The sequence below is a fragment of the Pseudorasbora parva genome, chromosome 21, assembly GCF_024679245.1.
Source record: "Pseudorasbora parva isolate DD20220531a chromosome 21, ASM2467924v1, whole genome shotgun sequence".
In the NCBI taxonomy this organism is placed as follows: Eukaryota; Metazoa; Chordata; class Actinopteri; order Cypriniformes; family Gobionidae; genus Pseudorasbora; species Pseudorasbora parva.
The window spans coordinates 19567779-19584624 of NC_090192.1; the positions used below are offsets into that span (position 1 = coordinate 19567779).

The 16846-nt window shown below is 36.3% G+C and overlaps 3 protein-coding genes across 5 annotated transcripts; all 3 read left to right on the plus strand.

Moving 5' to 3' along the window:
- The first annotated feature begins 2684 nt into the window (after positions 1–2684).
- Positions 2685–3962, plus strand: neurl2 (neuralized E3 ubiquitin protein ligase 2). The gene is made up of 3 exons (XM_067430001.1): positions 2685–2823; positions 2921–3650; positions 3733–3962. The coding sequence occupies exons 2-3, from the start codon at positions 2933–2935 to the stop codon at positions 3846–3848; spliced, it is 834 nt and encodes a 277-aa protein (XP_067286102.1). The 5' UTR covers positions 2685–2823; positions 2921–2932; the 3' UTR covers positions 3849–3962.
- A 2197-nt stretch (positions 3963–6159) lies between these two features.
- On the plus strand, positions 6160–7440 carry msrb1b (methionine sulfoxide reductase B1b). Its single transcript, XM_067429570.1, has 4 exons — positions 6160–6342; positions 6563–6705; positions 6794–6908; positions 7020–7440. Exons 1-4 carry the CDS (start codon positions 6288–6290, stop codon positions 7037–7039), a joined length of 333 nt encoding a protein of 110 aa, XP_067285671.1. The 5' UTR covers positions 6160–6287; the 3' UTR covers positions 7040–7440.
- An 887-nt stretch (positions 7441–8327) lies between these two features.
- Positions 8328–16843, plus strand: meiob (meiosis specific with OB-fold). Of its 3 annotated transcripts, none has more exons than XM_067429881.1 (14): positions 8328–8476; positions 8751–8824; positions 9067–9124; positions 9203–9334; positions 9484–9556; positions 9659–9854; positions 10005–10105; positions 14390–14442; positions 14528–14623; positions 14714–14812; positions 14922–15066; positions 15988–16174; positions 16333–16419; positions 16501–16840. In XM_067429881.1, the coding sequence occupies exons 2-14, from the start codon at positions 8753–8755 to the stop codon at positions 16606–16608; spliced, it is 1407 nt and encodes a 468-aa protein (XP_067285982.1). In that variant the 5' UTR covers positions 8328–8476; positions 8751–8752; the 3' UTR covers positions 16609–16840. The 3 variants fall into 3 exon arrangements, with proteins under 3 accessions (XP_067285982.1, XP_067285984.1, XP_067285983.1); XM_067429882.1 differs by lacking the exon at positions 8328–8476 and adding an exon at positions 8490–8628; XM_067429883.1 differs by lacking the exon at positions 9067–9124 and having other exon boundaries at positions 9184–9334; positions 16501–16843.
- Positions 16844–16846: the final 3 nt, after the last annotated feature.

Sequence of the window (16846 nt, forward strand, 5' to 3'; positions counted from 1 at the left end):
GATACATTTACAGACATGTGCTGTGAGTGAACATGTAAGACATGCTGCTGCTGCACATATAACTTACATGAAATAACCCCTGTAGAAGATCTTTCAGGTGGAGCTGGTAAGGTGTATGGTTTCCGAACGCATGCTGCAGACTGCTTAAAGCACACAGTGCCAAGTATTTTAATGTTAAAGGTGCACTATGTAAACATTGTTCAGTAAAATATCCAAAAACTATTAGTTATATATTTTGTTCAGTTGAGTACTTAAAATATCCCAAATGTTTCCAACTATTTGTAAATCGTAACCAATGAAAAGGGACATGTGAGGGAGTCGCCTGCGTCATATCTGTGTTACCCTCGGTATCTAATATGATCAACAAAGCTGTTACCTTTACTCATGACCTAAAAAGCAAAAATGGTGCCGGTGTAAGGCCGCCCAAATCGTCCCAATGGAGGCTAACGATCGGCGGGTGAAGTTCGCTGCGCGTTCGTCTTTTCAGCGGGGAAAAGGGGATTTTATTCCAATTCCTCGTTAATCTGACTCCATTTAATCATAATTTAGAATTTAGGTTAGAATGCCAATTGGTTATTTGGTCATTTATATTTAATAGTTTAACTACACATTTAATTATTCCGTTTAACCCTTTGTTGAAATTATGTCCGTTCATAACCTGAATAATTCCAGAGCAAGTCAGAATCAATCAAAGTATAACAATTTATTAACAATCAGGTAAATGTATAACGCCAATTACATAATCAATTCAAAGGTATACTTCACATCAAATACCCTAAAGTAAAGAATGAGATGTATACCGGACTTATCAAGGTTACATAATGCTGCATGGGTTAAAACGTCCAGCATTACGGGCTGACCTGAGTACAGTATCGAGCCCTGAGCTCTTTGCAACATTTCCTTAAATACCCAAAACCAGATACATACCCAGAACCATTTGAAACTCTTTCAAATGGAAACACCAGTTAACAATAGGAATTTGCATTGATCAGGTCCTATAGACCTGATTAGAAGAGAGGCCAAATGGCTGAAAGCCACACCCACCATACACCAAGGAAAGATATCTTCAAACCCTTAAAACATTTATGATGTTCTAGTTTACTTCTGTGGAGTTGAGATATTTGTACCAGTCGCACTGAGACATTTCAAACGATATCAAACACATATGATACTCGATCGTGTAGATTGACATTGTAATATAGAGATTCTGGATGCATTTTCAGTGATCTCAGCATGAGAGAGGGAATGAATTGGGGGAGAGGGAGTCAATAGGGAAAGATGTAGATTAGCTGATAGTGAGGTGAGACTTGCGTCTCCAGTGGTGTGTGAGGGACAGTTCAGATGTTAATTTCCTTATTTTCTCAGAGAGTCTTTGTTCTTCATTCAGACATTTTGGCATATACTAGTTTTTTCAGTCTTACACCGGCGACTGTGGCATAATAAAAGTCATGTTGCTCGCCAGGCATGTGTTGCGTTCATCTCATTAATAATCACTCCCACAAGACTCAATCCTGCTCTCTGCCTCAGTAATGTTAATAATTGCATCCATGAACTTGATTTCTGAATCCTATCCCAATTCTTTTTCACCGGCTTTAAGGTGAAGATCACGTCCCAAGATTCTGGACTCAAGCTTGGCGTCACCAAACTACGCCTTTGTTTTGAACAGGCGACCTCTAGCAGACAAAAAAGTTGCATAGCGCACCTTTAAACAAGCTCGCTGGCTGCTGATCCAACAGCAACCAGTTAAAGGGATAGTTTATCATTTACTCACCCTTGTTGAGTAACAAGGATGAATTTCTTTCCCATGAATTTCTTTCCCTTGCTGAACACAAATTAAGATATTTTGAAGAATTTTGGAAACCAAACAGTTGATGGACCCCATTGACTTCCACAGTAAAAAATACTATGGAAGTCAATGGAGTCCATCAACTGTTTGGTTTTTCAACATTCTTCAAAATATCTTCCTTTGTGTTCAGCAGAACAAAGACGTTAATACACGTTTGGAATAACTTGAGGGGGAGGAAATGAAGACAGCATTTTTTGGGGGGGTGAACTGTCCCTTTAAGGACAGCCCGCGCCTTCTAGAGTTTCATGACAGAACTTTGTATTTCTTATATTATTTACTGTCTGATTTCTTGAAACTGGAATATGCCCACTGTTTCCGGTTATGGGAATCAAGTTAATCCATTCATACTAACCTAATCATAGTATGACAACACCGATTAATACGAATATTCTTGACTCTTGATCATGTGAATGAAATCAATGAATTTGACATTAAACAGCAAAATAAAGAGAGAAAAAAAAGAAGTTGTACCACAGCCTACCTCCTTACTAATTTTTCATTGTCTCAGACTGTGCCAGGGAGGTGGGGTAAAAGAGGACAAATTGGCCTAGATAAAGATTTGTGACACTATCTTAGCACAGATCTCTCTGTACTAAGAAGATAAGTGTTAAAAGATATACAATGCAAGCTCACTCTGTACTTTCTTATGAAAACAATTAAAAAAGAAAGGAAACACTATGATCTCTAAAAAAAAAAAAAAAAAAAAATCTGTGAAAAGAGATTTTCCAATGAGCAGTTCTGATCTGAAGGCTAAAACTCCTCCCAGTCATTATTCTTCACTCAGCATATCTTGCTAGCTATTTAAAACCACCAGTGCCACATGCAGCAGGTCAAAAATAGGCAGCCTTTCAGGACTAGAAACTTCCCCAGGCCACATGGGCACCATGGTGGAGGTATATGCTAAAAAGACAAAGACTATCCCCAAAGAAAAGGAGAGTAAACACTGAGGATAATGTACAATTTCTGCATTCGAATGAGTGAGTGACTCATTTTTTTAATCCTTTATCCTTTTTAGAGCATTTGTTTTATAGGCTTGAAAATAATTCACCTTCCCTTGTTTTATTTAACTTGTAGAAAACTGTCAAAATGGTAGATGTTTTTGGTCAGTTTATGGAATTTCACTCAGTCCACGGGACAAATGTGAAACTGGACCCCTCGAGGACTCAGGCCACCAGAGTAGAAAGCTTTGCAAATGGCGTTTGCTTCAGTAAAAACCCTTTAAGCCCTGGCGAGATCTTCCTTGTGGAGATTGAAGAGAAAGAACTGGGTTGGTGTGGTCATTTAAGGATCGGACTTACTGCCCATGACCCCCGAACACTGGAAACTGTGCCAGAATACTCTCTGCCTGATCTTGTGGAATTGGGAGACAGCTGGGTGTTCGCAATAACAAGAAACCATAATAAAGTCATTGAGGATGGCGGAGAAGTAGAGGGTGGTGAACCGCCAAATATAGGCGATGAGGCAGGAAACAAGCCTAAAACATTTTTCACAGACACTCATCTGTATGTAGAAAACATGGGAATACCCAGAGACAAATTGGTGGGACGCAGTCGACCTGGGAGATACAGTCACATTCTGGATGATCTGTATAAAACCAATGCTTTACCCCCTACTGCCCGCCGTAGTCGGATAGGGGTTGTCCATGTACCCAAGGGACAAGGACATGCCGACATGCACATTATTATCAATGGTGAAGACATGGGAGCCTCTGCCAAGAGGATCCCCACCAATAAGCCGTTGTATGCTGTTGTGGATGTATTTGCAGCTACTAAATGTGTTCGGATTGTCCAGGTGGAATATGGCTGTAAGTTTCATTTTTACTTGCTGATATGGTTCGATATTATTTTAAGACTTTAATGATTCCTCTCTCTGCCTCTGTGTTTTAGTTTCTTCATTGCAGACACTCTGCCGAAAGACAATTCAGAAGCACATCGTTCACAGAATGGCTTTGGACTGGTTGGAACTTCCGGAGTTACTTAAACACTATTGCAAATACGAGTGAGCGAAACCTAATCTGGGTTGAAGCAAAGACTTTTTTAATGCTGAGCATCAAATGTCTTTATCTCCCCCGTTTGAACACAAAAATCATGTCATCTGAATTTTTTTTTAATAAATGTTCTTGCTCAAGCTAGGTTGATGCTAATTATTCCACCAAGCACAAGCGCTTATGTTGCTAATACTTGCTAATCCACTTTCAATCATTTCAATCAGTATATTTTGATAAGTTTAGGGTTTTGAATATAAGAAATTGATGTGAAGTTTTAAGAAATATTTATGATTCTTCAACTTTTGGAACTATATTATAGCCTAAATAATGAAAATAACTTAATAAGAAGTATAATTAATACCTGTATTAATTAAAATATGAATTTATATATGCATTCTTTGTACAAAATTGCGTATACTGATAAAAATATTCTGTGGTGAAGTAAATACATTAAGTTTTGGGCAAAACAATTTCTACATAAAAAAGTTATTTCAGGCAAGAATTAAAAAGACAAAGTAAATTTGAGTACTCAATTCAAGTTTGTAGAAATTATACATATACATCAATGCTATAATTAAGTAAAACTACTGAACTTTTCTGATACTGGTTCCCATCCTCATCATGCACTGGGGCTTGAATAATGAATAAGTTTGATTTTTAGCTGTAGCACTGTTTTATCATTGATTTTGTTGTTAAGTTTAGTAACTTTCCATTCGGAGTTAATTTTCTACTCAAAATGACACATTCATACTCAAAAACGATCCATCGCATGTTACCGTCATTGTGTATTGTGTACCAAGTATTCAGATCTCTGTGTTCAAGTGCTGTGTCACTTAGATACAGTGTCTACACAATTGCCCTGTCCAAATACCCACACTTTGCAGTTGACCACTTGTCTACTTACATAATGCATTTCCTCTATTTGGCGCGGGTGTTCAAGTAGCCGTGAAGACCATTTGTCTACTTACATGACATATTTCCTGTATTTGGCTCAAGTGTTTAAGTAGACATGAAGACTGCAAGTGTGGGTATTTGGACAGGGAAACCAACCATCTAGTGATGGGGATAACGGATTACAAGTAACGTCAGTTATGTAATCAGATTACTTTTTCAAGTAGTAAAGTAGCATATACTTTTCAAATTTACAAAAGAATATCTGTTACTTTTTCAAACAAGTAATTTAATTTACCTTTTCCCATTTATTGACTGTCAGCTCTCTTGTCCTAATGTTGAGGAAAATTGTATAATACAGAGGCGTTGAATGTTATTGTAGTTTTAGAGTAAATGTGAGCATCTACTAATCTCACTTGCAAAAAAAGATACTGTATCACTTAAAATGAATAGAAATTAGGCAAATGCAAAACCAGAATACTATGCAAACCTCCAGTAATTAAATATGTAATCTAAATAGCCTAAATGAAAACAAATATTTTTATGCATTTAATCTAACTTTATTGACCAATGTCTTGCTGCTGACCTTCAATAATTCAGTTTCAATTTTTTGTTTTTAATGGTGAAGTGTTCTCCAGCATCTTATTCTTCCATTATTCCGAATGGCAGCACAGCTGAAAGGTTTGTATGAGCTGAATTGCGTGAATTTGCATTTTATGAGGCTTATCATTTCAATTTTGGTGTGAAAGGGTCTTTACATTTGTCTAAAAGTAGAACTTTTTGTTGTTAAAAACAAAACCAAAATAAGCCCAGCCCAGGTGAGAAAAAGTGATGCATTATGCATTCTTAAAAAGTTACAAAGTAATGCAATAGTTACTTTTAAGGGAGTAGGCCTAACGCAATGGTTTAATGTATTATTTTTCAAAGTAACTTTCCCCAACACTGATTTTTAGTCTTGCTAAAAGTATTGGTAAAAGTTAACTTGGCCAGTATTGGCCAAGTTAAAATGACTTTTGCTGTTAATTTTACACAACATAGTTAAGTAGAGTTTACTTAATTCCATAGCCTATGTGAAATTTAGCTACTTGAAAAAAGCAGAGAAAAAAATATGTAAATTTAACTTTTTTTTTATTTCAGTGGTATTCTATTTGTTATTTGTAAATTAGGTAAGTGCTTAGTTCTTGCATTTTTACCTGTGGTCTGATTTTGGACTCAACTGTAGCCTATACAAAAAAAGAACATTCCATGCAACTGTGATTTAATTAATAGTTATTAATTATTGTGGTCAATTAATTAAAATGAAAAATGATTTGTACCCGTAATTAAATAAAGTATAACTTGTACATGTTTTAGATATTATTATTATCAAACATTCAAGATATGAGTGTTCGGTTGATCTGCACTGACACCTAATGGTCCTTTGGGGAAAATTCAACCTAGCAGTTTTGTAAGACTCACGTGACCGGAACATTCTCGTCCTTTAGTCAGTTCCCGGCTTATCCTCATACTTGAACTGCACACAAAATACGCAGTTTAATTTAATTTGTTGATCTCTAAGAAGCAATGTCCTTTTGTTCATTTTTCGGGAAGGAGGTTTATAAAGATCATTTCAAACCCGGTAAGTTTTTTTATTTCATGTACTCTCCACAACCTGCTAGTTGCATAGTAGGACGATGATGTAACTTAATACATTGGATAAACTAATGTAGCGACAGTCGCTCACCAACTTTGCTTCACTATTCTATAGCTAATAAAACACAACGTTTGTGGAGATCATTCGTCGTGTGTGTTATGTTCATTTAAAGAGAACATTTTCCTGATGTGTTGTTTCTCTGCAGGTATATATGTTTGTTCCCAATGTGGACATCCACTCTTTTCAAGCAGATCCAAATATGCCCATTCCACCCCCTGGCCTGCCTTCACAGAGACCATCCGAGAGGACAGTGTAACCAAAATGATGGAGACACTAACAGCCTACAAGGTCAAATCAGATTCAAAAACATTACTTCATATTTCAAGAAGCCACAAATATGTTCATATGTGTTCAAATTGTTTTCATGCATGTGCAGGTTCTGTGTGGCAAGTGTGGTAATGGACTAGGCCATGAGTTTCTGAATGATGGGCCGGAGGAGGGCTTATCACGTTTTTGAATATTCAGTCACTCGCTTAAGTTTGTCCCAAAAGGTAGTTGCATGAGCATGACCATTACTAATATAGCAGTATCAAACGGCTTTAAACTTATTTACATAACTGAGTGACCACTTGAATTCATCCTCAAACTGTTTCCCCCATTAGATAAGGTTGATCAACACTAAGCGAAGTGATTGTCCACGCTGATGAGGCTGCTGTTGCTTGCACACTGGTAAACTGGATGTTCAGCTCATGAAGTGGACAAGAAAAGCCCTGGATTGGGGGTCCTGTTCACAGATATACCATGACCATCCTGGACACCACAGAGACTAATGTAGTTGATATATTTTTATACTAGTCTGCATAAGCTGATATGAACGTGCTCATGAATGAATGACATTACTTGCTGATAAAACCTCAGAGTCTCGAATATTGCTGATTTAAAATTTTAACTGTAAACCTTCAATAATTCAATTTACAGTATGTGTAATTATTGAGAATATTCTTAGGCCTTATTGTTAAACATAAACTACAATCATTATAATAACTGTGCGTGTGTGTGTGTGTGTGTATATATATATATATATATATATATATATATATATATATATATATACATACGTGTGTGTGTGTGTGTGTGTGTGTGTGTGTGTGTAAATGCCTCCTGATTGAGTTAATGGAAAGAATAATTAAAAAACAAGCAAACAACTTTACCACAGATATCAAAACTTTATGTCACATCAATTTTGAAATGGCCTGAAAATTATTTACTGTTTTTTTTTTTTTTAAGTACATTTTTGTGTCTGTGACCATTGTTTACCGAGTTTTGATTCATGAACCGAAAATAAGCTGACTATTATACAGCTGAACATCAGTCCACCTCCACCAATAAAATATATTGTCTAAACGCCTTGTTATTATTTTGGTTTAAATGTAAAAATACTTAAACACTAGCTTGATGACATTTATGCTTGATTTTAATAAAGGGAACATTAACTACATTGTTAATTTAAAAATACAAAAAAATATTTTTCTTTTTAATCCGATAGTCTAGTAATGTTTTTACCAGAAAATTGTGATGACATTTATTGTAACTGAAACATGAATTTATCATACCACAAATCTTTTTTTTAAATCATTCCAAATTTAAACTGACATATATATTTTGAGTCTCTTAAAATAAATTATTTAAAAACAAGAAAGCAATTAAAAAATGTGTATGTTATCCTAATTTTGAAACCAAATAGGCCTATATATGTATACATTTGTAAGTCTGTTTTTTTTTGTTAATTTATTAATGTCATACTTTTTATTTCATATTAAGTTATTTATAATTATTTGATGTATAATCTTTGTTCACGGACTGTGATATAATGTTTGTAAATTGAATTCTATAATAATAAAAATGCATTATTTATGGACATTTTTGTCTTTTTATTTTGTTTTCCGCGATTAAAATATGAGTCAAAACGAGATGTTTGTTTCGGTTTTTTTGTTTTTTTATAGTAGCAGTGACATCATGTCTTACCGCCAAAATGACGCTGCTCCCGCTCGTAACGGTCAACATTTCATCAGCTTGAGTGGGACCTGCCGTCAGTTCATTCATCTGCGCCCTTGACTTTGTAAGGAGAAATTTCCCACCGTGATTACTAATGTGTGTTAAACTTAACGAATAATACGTCGGTTAATTATTTAATAAGTTTTTGAATTATATAACAAGTTATATGGGTTTCAAATGAAGTAACAAGCAGCGAAACTTTTACCTCAGAGTCAGGTAACGTTAAATAGGAATGTTGCTAACGGTAGTTTTTTGTTGATAACTCATTTGCTAGTTGGATATTATTTTAATTAAGTTACATAGTCATGCATATTTTTCCATATGTGTCATTGTTACAGAAATGAAAATGACGTACGCTCCAGTACAAAAGTATGTGCCAATATGTGACCTAAACATAAACATCACACACTCGGTGAGAAGCCAAATATCAGAAGACTTTTATTCTTTAATGCCTGGTTATGGTGGTATCTTAATTATAATGAATAATTGGTGAATTACTTAATGTATGTTATTTTTTTAGTAGTGTTATGATAAATGTTTTTTTTTTTTTTTTTTTTTTTTTTTTTTTTTTTTTTTTTTACAAAATTGGCCTTAAAATGTATGCAAGGAATATGTTTTAAATTCTAAAAATATGGCCTTTTTGTTAATTTCCAGAAGGTGGTTGGAGTGATAATTGGGAAAACTGATTCAAGGGGATTTCCAGATAGGAAAAGTTAGTTACATTACAAATTTCCTGATTTAATTGTTTTTTTGTTTGTTTGTTTTTTACAGTCTTTTGTTTTTATTTCAGATGTTGGCTCTGAAAGGTTCACATTCAGCTTCACCGTAAAAGATTCCCCAGAACATTTTATCAATGTGTCTGCATGGGGAAATGAAGAATACGTCCAAGGACTGAGCAGTTGCTTTCAGATTGGGGATTGTGGTGAGATTTAGCAGTAGCAATTTCAGATGTCACTTTCTTGTGTTAACAAAAAATAACTTCTAATAATAGATGAAATACAACAACACTTAATAATAGATAAACTACATTGAAGTCAACATGTGAGCCAAAATAGACTTTTTTTGTTTTAGTTATAATTGAAAATCCCCTCGTCGTGACCAAAGACTATGAGAAAGAAGAACGATTTTGCCCTTCAACACCCAGGTAAACAAAAAAAAGAGAATAAAATTAAAAATCACATTTAACTACTAAATATTCTGTATCATACTGTATTAGTAAGTGACACATAAACATGTTTCATCTCAGTACCTACAGGCTGATGGTAACAGAGACCCACTCAAACATTAGAGTATGTTCAGATTTAGAAACAGAGGCCAGGATTCTGCCACTATTCCACATGCCAATTAAAGACCCAAGGGACTTCTATTCACTGGGAGACATTACTGCAAATGGACAGAGTCTGGATGGACACATTATTAACATTCTAGCAGCTGTGCAATCGGTTAGATTCCAACAATATACTTCCAGCCCTCCTCACGGATGTCAGGGAAGTTAACATACCTTGACATCAGTGGCTCGTGGGCAACAAAGTAATTTTCCACCCTGCAAATGTACTGATCCTGTTCAGTGACTGAGATTTTGTCATCCAAAGGTCGGAGAGGAGAAATTCTTTACCAAATCTGACGGACGCAAAGGACAGAGGCTAGAAATAAAGCTCTTTGATGACACTGGGACGTCATTTCCCTTGGTGTGGTAAGTAAAATGTCATTAGGTTTATATCCAGGTTTTTTGGAGTCAACTCCGATTCCCGACTCATACTGTCTATAGAATTGACTCCATTTACTTTACATCAAAACAGGGTCAGAAATAAGACAAAATTAGAGTTGTAACATACTTAAATTATTTAACCCCCGTCACAAAGCCTTAAAATCTCATTAAAACCGCACACTTTTAGCGTGACCGTCCAAGTTAATCCAATTTAGCAATGAATTGATGAGTTACTATCGACATTTCTACCTAGCTGTTGAAGATACCTAATTTTAGAGGAAAAAGTCACGGGAAAAAGCTGTTGTCGAGTGATGTCGTTAAACGCACATGATCATAGTCTTAAAAGGTGAGTTAAAGATACTAAATACTAAAATACATACAATAGGGCTGGACGATATGGCCAAAATTTATATCACAATATACTGTATTTCTTTATTTCGGTTGATACAATATAATTCCAATATCGACATGAACTATATAAAAGCCTTAGAAAAACTGGCAAGAATGTCCACAACGGATGTCTGTACCTACAAACTAATGAAAAATGTATTTGCCAAGTCTATGAAACCTATGAAACTATAAAATATTTTAGAAATAAAAACTATAAATAAATTAGTTCAGCTTTTAATTTTAATTTAGCCTTCATACAAACAAGAAATGTGAAATCACCATCAAATAAACATAAGACTCTCACTCACTATATTATTATTATATATTATCTTTAACTTTAGTCAAGTCAACTTTATTTATATAGCCCTTTTACAATGACGATTGTTTCAAAGCAGCTTCACAGCGTTAAACTGGAAAATATTGCAACAGAATTTAATTCTGTACAGTTGTTCTGGAGAAAACAGTGATGTCATGAGCTAATTTTAATTTATCATATTGCGACAATGTGGGCAGATCAGTGATATAGTTGATATATTTAATTTAGTAATTAATTTTATTTAGATAAGTATTTGAAAACTTAATTAGAAATTTAAGGGTGCGTTCACACTTGTCATGTTTGGTTCGATTAAAACGAACCCTGGTGCGGTTGCTCGGTTAGTGCGGTTCATTTGAACATATGTGAACGCTGCCATCCGAACCCTGGTGCGCACCAAACAAGCGGACCGAGACCGCTAAAAAGATGGGTCTCGGTCCGCTTCCAAACGAACTCTGGTGCGGTTCGATTGATATATGAACGCAACACGGACCAAAGACATGTAAACGGATCAAAAACAGGACGTAATGTCACAAGATGCGACGCATAATGCAGCTGATTTGACGACGCGGAAAGATCGGTGTATCCAAAATGAGTAACTTTAACATTAGAGGGCAAACGTGGAGCAACGAGGAAGTGCCTAATCAATATTTGGTCAGACGAGCATGTTTCGAAAATGCTAGAAAAAACACACAAAAAGCATACCTGGCTCTTCTTATCAAAGTTTCTGTGTTGCCCAAGCAGGTACAGACGACAGAACGGCCGTCTCTGTTCTGCACAACGGAGGAAATCCTGCTGCTGTTTTGAATATTTTGAACATTTTATGAGCTCTTCATGAGTTCTCAGCGGGTAAAAATAATGCCATATGTATACGCATAAAATGATCGCGTTTAATCCAGCACACAGCGTTGTTTTGAACATTTCGTGAGCTCTTCATGAGTTCTCTGGTAAAAAATAATACCATATGTACACGCATAAAATGACCGCGTGTAATCCATCACACAGCATTGTTTTGAATGTTCGGTAAACGAGCTCCTACGTCATATAAGCCGACCAATCAGGTTGTGACCGTCTCCCTATGCCTTTGGTTCGGTTACTTTAGGTTCGCTGTTAAAAAATGCCCGTGTGAACGCTAAGCGGACCAGGACTATTATGTTTGTTTTTGTTTTTTGGTCCGGACCAAACGAACCGAACTACAAGTGTGACACTCCCTAAGTGTCCCCAACTGAGCAAACCAAGCCAAAGACGACAGTGGCAAATAAACTTTGGGAGAAACCAGGCTCGGTCAGGGTGCCAGTTCTCAAACTATAACCTTGGCTTTAAACTATAAACTTGGCTGATTATATTACTCTTAATATAGATTAAAACAAATATGCTTCAGCCAGGGTAAAGAATATGAAGTGCTCAGATTTGCTGAAAACTCAGTCTTCATCATCTGACTCTCAAAATATTCTATCGGGGTGAACTGCTTCAGATGGTGGAACCGATTTGATGTGTTGTTCCCGTTGCTAGTCAGCACCAGTGTTGTAAGTCGGACATTTCATCACAATTCATAACCGCAGTCACTCCAGCTGATGGTGACGTCCATACCCTCAATACAGAGCGGCAGAATGATGCGCTTGAAGCAACACAGAGTCCTATGCTGTAGTTTATTGAGCATTTTCTTTTAACAGATTTAAATGTCAGTGTGAAGAACGCTTCATAGCACTATATTTTCCATATATGCAAAACCATAGACCTTTATCTACTGAAGAATAAAAACTAAAAACAGAAGACTCCATTCGGTGGTCTATTTGTGCTCTGTTTGAGATGAGTGCTGCTTTTTGCAAAGCTTTAAAAATAAGGAAATGATAAACGTTTGTGAAGCACTGTCCAAACGCCTTTCAAAAGCTCTGAACCTCGATTAAACGAGAATGAATGCGTTGGCGATAATACATAGACTGTCTTGTGTGAAAATATCTATTTGTAAAGCTTGGACTTTGTGCATTGCATCGTTAGACATTAAATCAATGTATCGGTCTATGTTGATGTATTGTTACACCCCATAGTCGGCACCACTCTCCGGCACATCTTGCAGCACACTAAAAACTGAAGTTTATCAGATCCACGCCACTGAATTAGTAATTCCTCTCCTATCAACTATTTATTCTGCTTTCTGCTTACTTGTGGAAGCTCGTTCAGTCACATTTGTATTTCGGTCAGGGGTACTCAGCATACTACTGCTGAGTACTGTCTGTGTACGTCATCACGCAATTAGACAATCTTGTTCTGTACAAGGGGGTAATCTAGCATTCGGAAAGCGTTCCACCCATAGGGGCGGCCATTGCTAACCAAGCCATCACCTGCTGTTAGCATCCCATTGACTCCCATTCATTTTTGAGTCACTTTGACAGTGAATAACTTTACATCTGAGATGTTTAAAGACTCCATTTGTCCATTGTTTATTTATAAAGAAACACGACAATGCATAAAAGGCTCCATCACCTCGTATCTTATGGGTCCTGCACACTGTGCGATTTTTCAAAATCCTTTGCGAATGTCCCTTGTCAGACTGTACGAACATGATCGCCATGTCACACTGTAAGATCTTAGTTGACATTAATGTCAGACTGCACGATAGTTAAGTAGTCGAAATTACCGAATAGACAGGAGTAGTCGATCAGAAACAATCTTTTACTGTCTATGAGGCATTTGGGGGGACGTGGAAACATAAAGTCCGATAAAGTCAAGGGAGAAGAATGGCGAGAAGCCAATAGTGAGCCAAAAGCAATGGGAGAAAATATTTAAACAATGTGATTCAGATTTCACTTTCCACAACTACTAGAAGACCTACAGCTGTCAGACAGGAGGCTCACGTCACATCTACGTCGTCAAGCTCAGTCTGAGCCTGCGCAGTTCGCTCAGCCATCAGGAAGTGAGTGCCTCTCATTGGCCTCATTTTTCTGCCGTTGAAGTCAATGGGATAGCTCTGTCCATTTCTTTTACTGTCTATGGTTCTTTCTGAAGGCTGCACCCTGAACGGCAGTCAGCGAGGAATGCTGTAATGTATATCGAAATATCGGAAATGTGTTTAAAAATCATATCACCCTTATTAAAAAAAAATTATATTGCGAATTTACTGGTATATTGATATTAAATTTTTGTCCAGCCCTAACATACAATAATGTAAACTTATTGATGTGTTTCTTCTTGATGTGAGTTTTATGATTTATGGTTAGTTTAATGATTATGAACACAAGGTTAATCATGGAAAACCAAATCTATATGTATTGCACGAATATACCATCAATCAAACTAAAGCTAGCATGGAGGAAGCCTATGTATAATTACAAACTAAAGTCGCTGTGACTGTTTTATATTTCTAAAGTAAGCACTCAATGTGTGAAAAAGTTTCTGCGACAGCTCTCTGACATGCTGTATTATCTCATAGTCTGAATTCCTCGCTTCATTTCATTCAATCCTGGCTTATAGGGCACTCAACTGCCATGCACTCGCTAAATGTCATTCATTTCAACATACATCAACGCCAAACACTTGAGTGACTTCATTTATTTTTTTTCATCCAGTTGGGATAAAGAGTGCATTCGGCTGGTACAAACACTGAGACAAAGAGAAACAGGTAATATGTTTATTTGTCTGCTTATTTTTCAATTACAATTTATATTATATAGTAAATTGAATTAATTGTACTTGTTTTGTCTCAGTGCTGTTTATTGCAGATGCTCGCATCACCTTTGACAGTTTTCGTAGTTGTATGATAGCAACAGTGACCTCAAAAACGATCATTACCGTCAACCCTGGTACTGATGTTATATGCTAGATTAAAGAATCTATTTAAAAACTTTAAATTGTAATATTTTAACAATCGGACATTATCATTAAAATCCTAGAAACAGCAGAAGCCAACCAGCTGTACACGTGTATAAGGGAACTGTTAGAATCCGGAGGACTGGATGACCAAGACATCCTCTCAGGTGATGATGTGCCATGTAAGTTTTTGATCTATATACATCTAGACCTCTACATTAACAGTGCAGCATGTGTAGTGTAGCTCAGAGTAACACACAGTAAAACTGTATCCTTACATTTATTTCTCAGTGGATTCCATTAGTGATGTTCTGACTGTGAACCAACTTAAAACCAGAACTCAAGAACATTCTGATGTCTTTCATTGCATAACATATGGATTCATCACAACTCTTGATCTAAGTTCCTCTATCTCCAAAGTCATACGCAAGAGATGGTAAGTGTGCAATACTTTGACGGTTTTGTGCAGTGACCTAATCAGTGTTCCCACGTGTCCTGCAAAACGAGTGCTGTTTACAGGGACGCTGAGATTTGACATGTGAGAGAAGTATTTTGAATGGTGATGTTGAGTCTCATATTTATGGAAGCTTGTTTCCGCCACAGAATAAAACATTGAGTCCACAGGTTTTCTAACAAAAAAAAAGTTACCAGCATGGTGGCACTTTGTGCAGGTGAAGAGACAGGACTCCACTTCTGCATCTGCTTCGAAACACGCGGTAGTAGCGTTCAGACCGAGTTTAGGTCTCGCAATTCTGACTTTATTGTAAATTGCAATTGAGATGTAAATTGCAGGAATTTATTTTTTAGAATTGTGAGATTAAAAGTCGCAATTTTTATTCTGTTGCGGAAACAGGCTTCCGTACATACTGTCCCTATCAGCAGTTAGCTAATGTTATTAACTGCTCATGTTAACATTTGCAGCAAATGTCAAATGGTAAGCATCTCCCTAAACTTAACATAAATTAATTAACTTACTAAATAAATATTTTATTTTGTTTTATGTTATTTCTGATTGTCAAAAGGTACCATTCCTATACTGAGATTTAAAAAATGTAATGATACCAGCAGGTCCCAGCTAGTAGGCGACTATAGAGTATCAAAGGTTTCTATTTACTAACTTATTTTACTATGGTATTGCAATTTAGTATTCAATGCCAAACTGTATAGTTAAAAAATATTAAATAACTGATTGCAATGTCAAGTCATACAAAAGACCTATAGAGAAAGGGCCTGATCCTTGTCTTTTATTTCCGCTGTAGTGAAATTGAAAATGTCCTGGAAAACGATCACTGAAAAGGTGTGGGAATCCTGCCTAATGTTCAGAAGCCTGAGTTTTAATAAATAATTTCTCCACTAGTGCCAAATGCAAATTTAGAGTCAATGAGGACATTCAGACGTGTTCCAATGATGCCTGTCCAAATCAAGGACAACAGCTCCAGGCTACTCAGGGCTTTGATCTGCTGCTGGACATCAGTGATCACACTGGGACTTTGCAGTCATGCAGCTTGGCAGGCACAGTGGCTGAGAAAACCCTGGGCTGTAAAGTGAGCGCATCTAATACTTACGTTATCAACTCATCAAATGCCATAATTTTGTCTGATAAAAACCTTTGTGCATCACAACCCTTGGGTTCATTCACCTGACAGAATTAGTTTGTCTGTGTGTACTGTAAAGAATAAAAGTAAAATGTTTTTCTTGACAGACAGAAGCATTTTTGTGTCTGTCGGACTCTGAAAGGATAATTCTGCAGTGGAAGTTCCAACTGGAGAGATGCAAAATTTATCTAAAGGTTAATCATGTTGGCTATTTGCCACTTTCTTTGAATATTGAATATTTAAGGATGCAAGTTAATCTTACTTCTAAATTGTAGGTTGTTCCATCTCCTAGAAGCAGAAGTGGAATGAGGCCAAGGATTTTGTCATGTGCACTCGCTGACCCTGTTGAAGTGAAGCAAAACCTTGCCTCCTTTGCGGTTTGATGCTGTTTTGCAAAACAGCCACAAAGCGACATGGTTCCTCGTGTGAAATCCAATAAACTATAGGCCAACTTGTATTAAATTAATTTAGTTTCAAATGCAAATGTAGTGACTAATATTTTTATTTTATTTTTTTGACATTTTGTTCCAATGTCGCATTTGATTTCTGTGTATTGTAACTGGTCTCTATAATAACTTGACGTTTGTATCTCTGCATATTTGTTTCAAACTAATTTTGCTC

Excerpts from the sequence above, each read along its gene's own strand:
- neurl2 (XM_067430001.1), top strand. The coding sequence starts at position 2,933 with ATGGTAGATGTTTTTGGTCAGTTTATGGAATTTCACTCAGTCCACGGG. Across the intron at positions 3,651-3,732 it reads TGTCCAGGTGGAATATGGCT|TTTCTTCATTGCAGACACTC; the intron begins GTAAGTTTCATT and ends TCTGTGTTTTAG.
- meiob (XM_067429881.1), top strand. The coding sequence starts at position 8,753 with ATGAAAATGACGTACGCTCCAGTACAAAAGTATGTGCCAATATGTGAC. Across the intron at positions 9,557-9,658 it reads TTTTGCCCTTCAACACCCAG|TACCTACAGGCTGATGGTAA; the intron begins GTAAACAAAAAA and ends GTTTCATCTCAG. Across the intron at positions 14,813-14,921 it reads CTCAGGTGATGATGTGCCAT|TGGATTCCATTAGTGATGTT; the intron begins GTAAGTTTTTGA and ends TTTATTTCTCAG.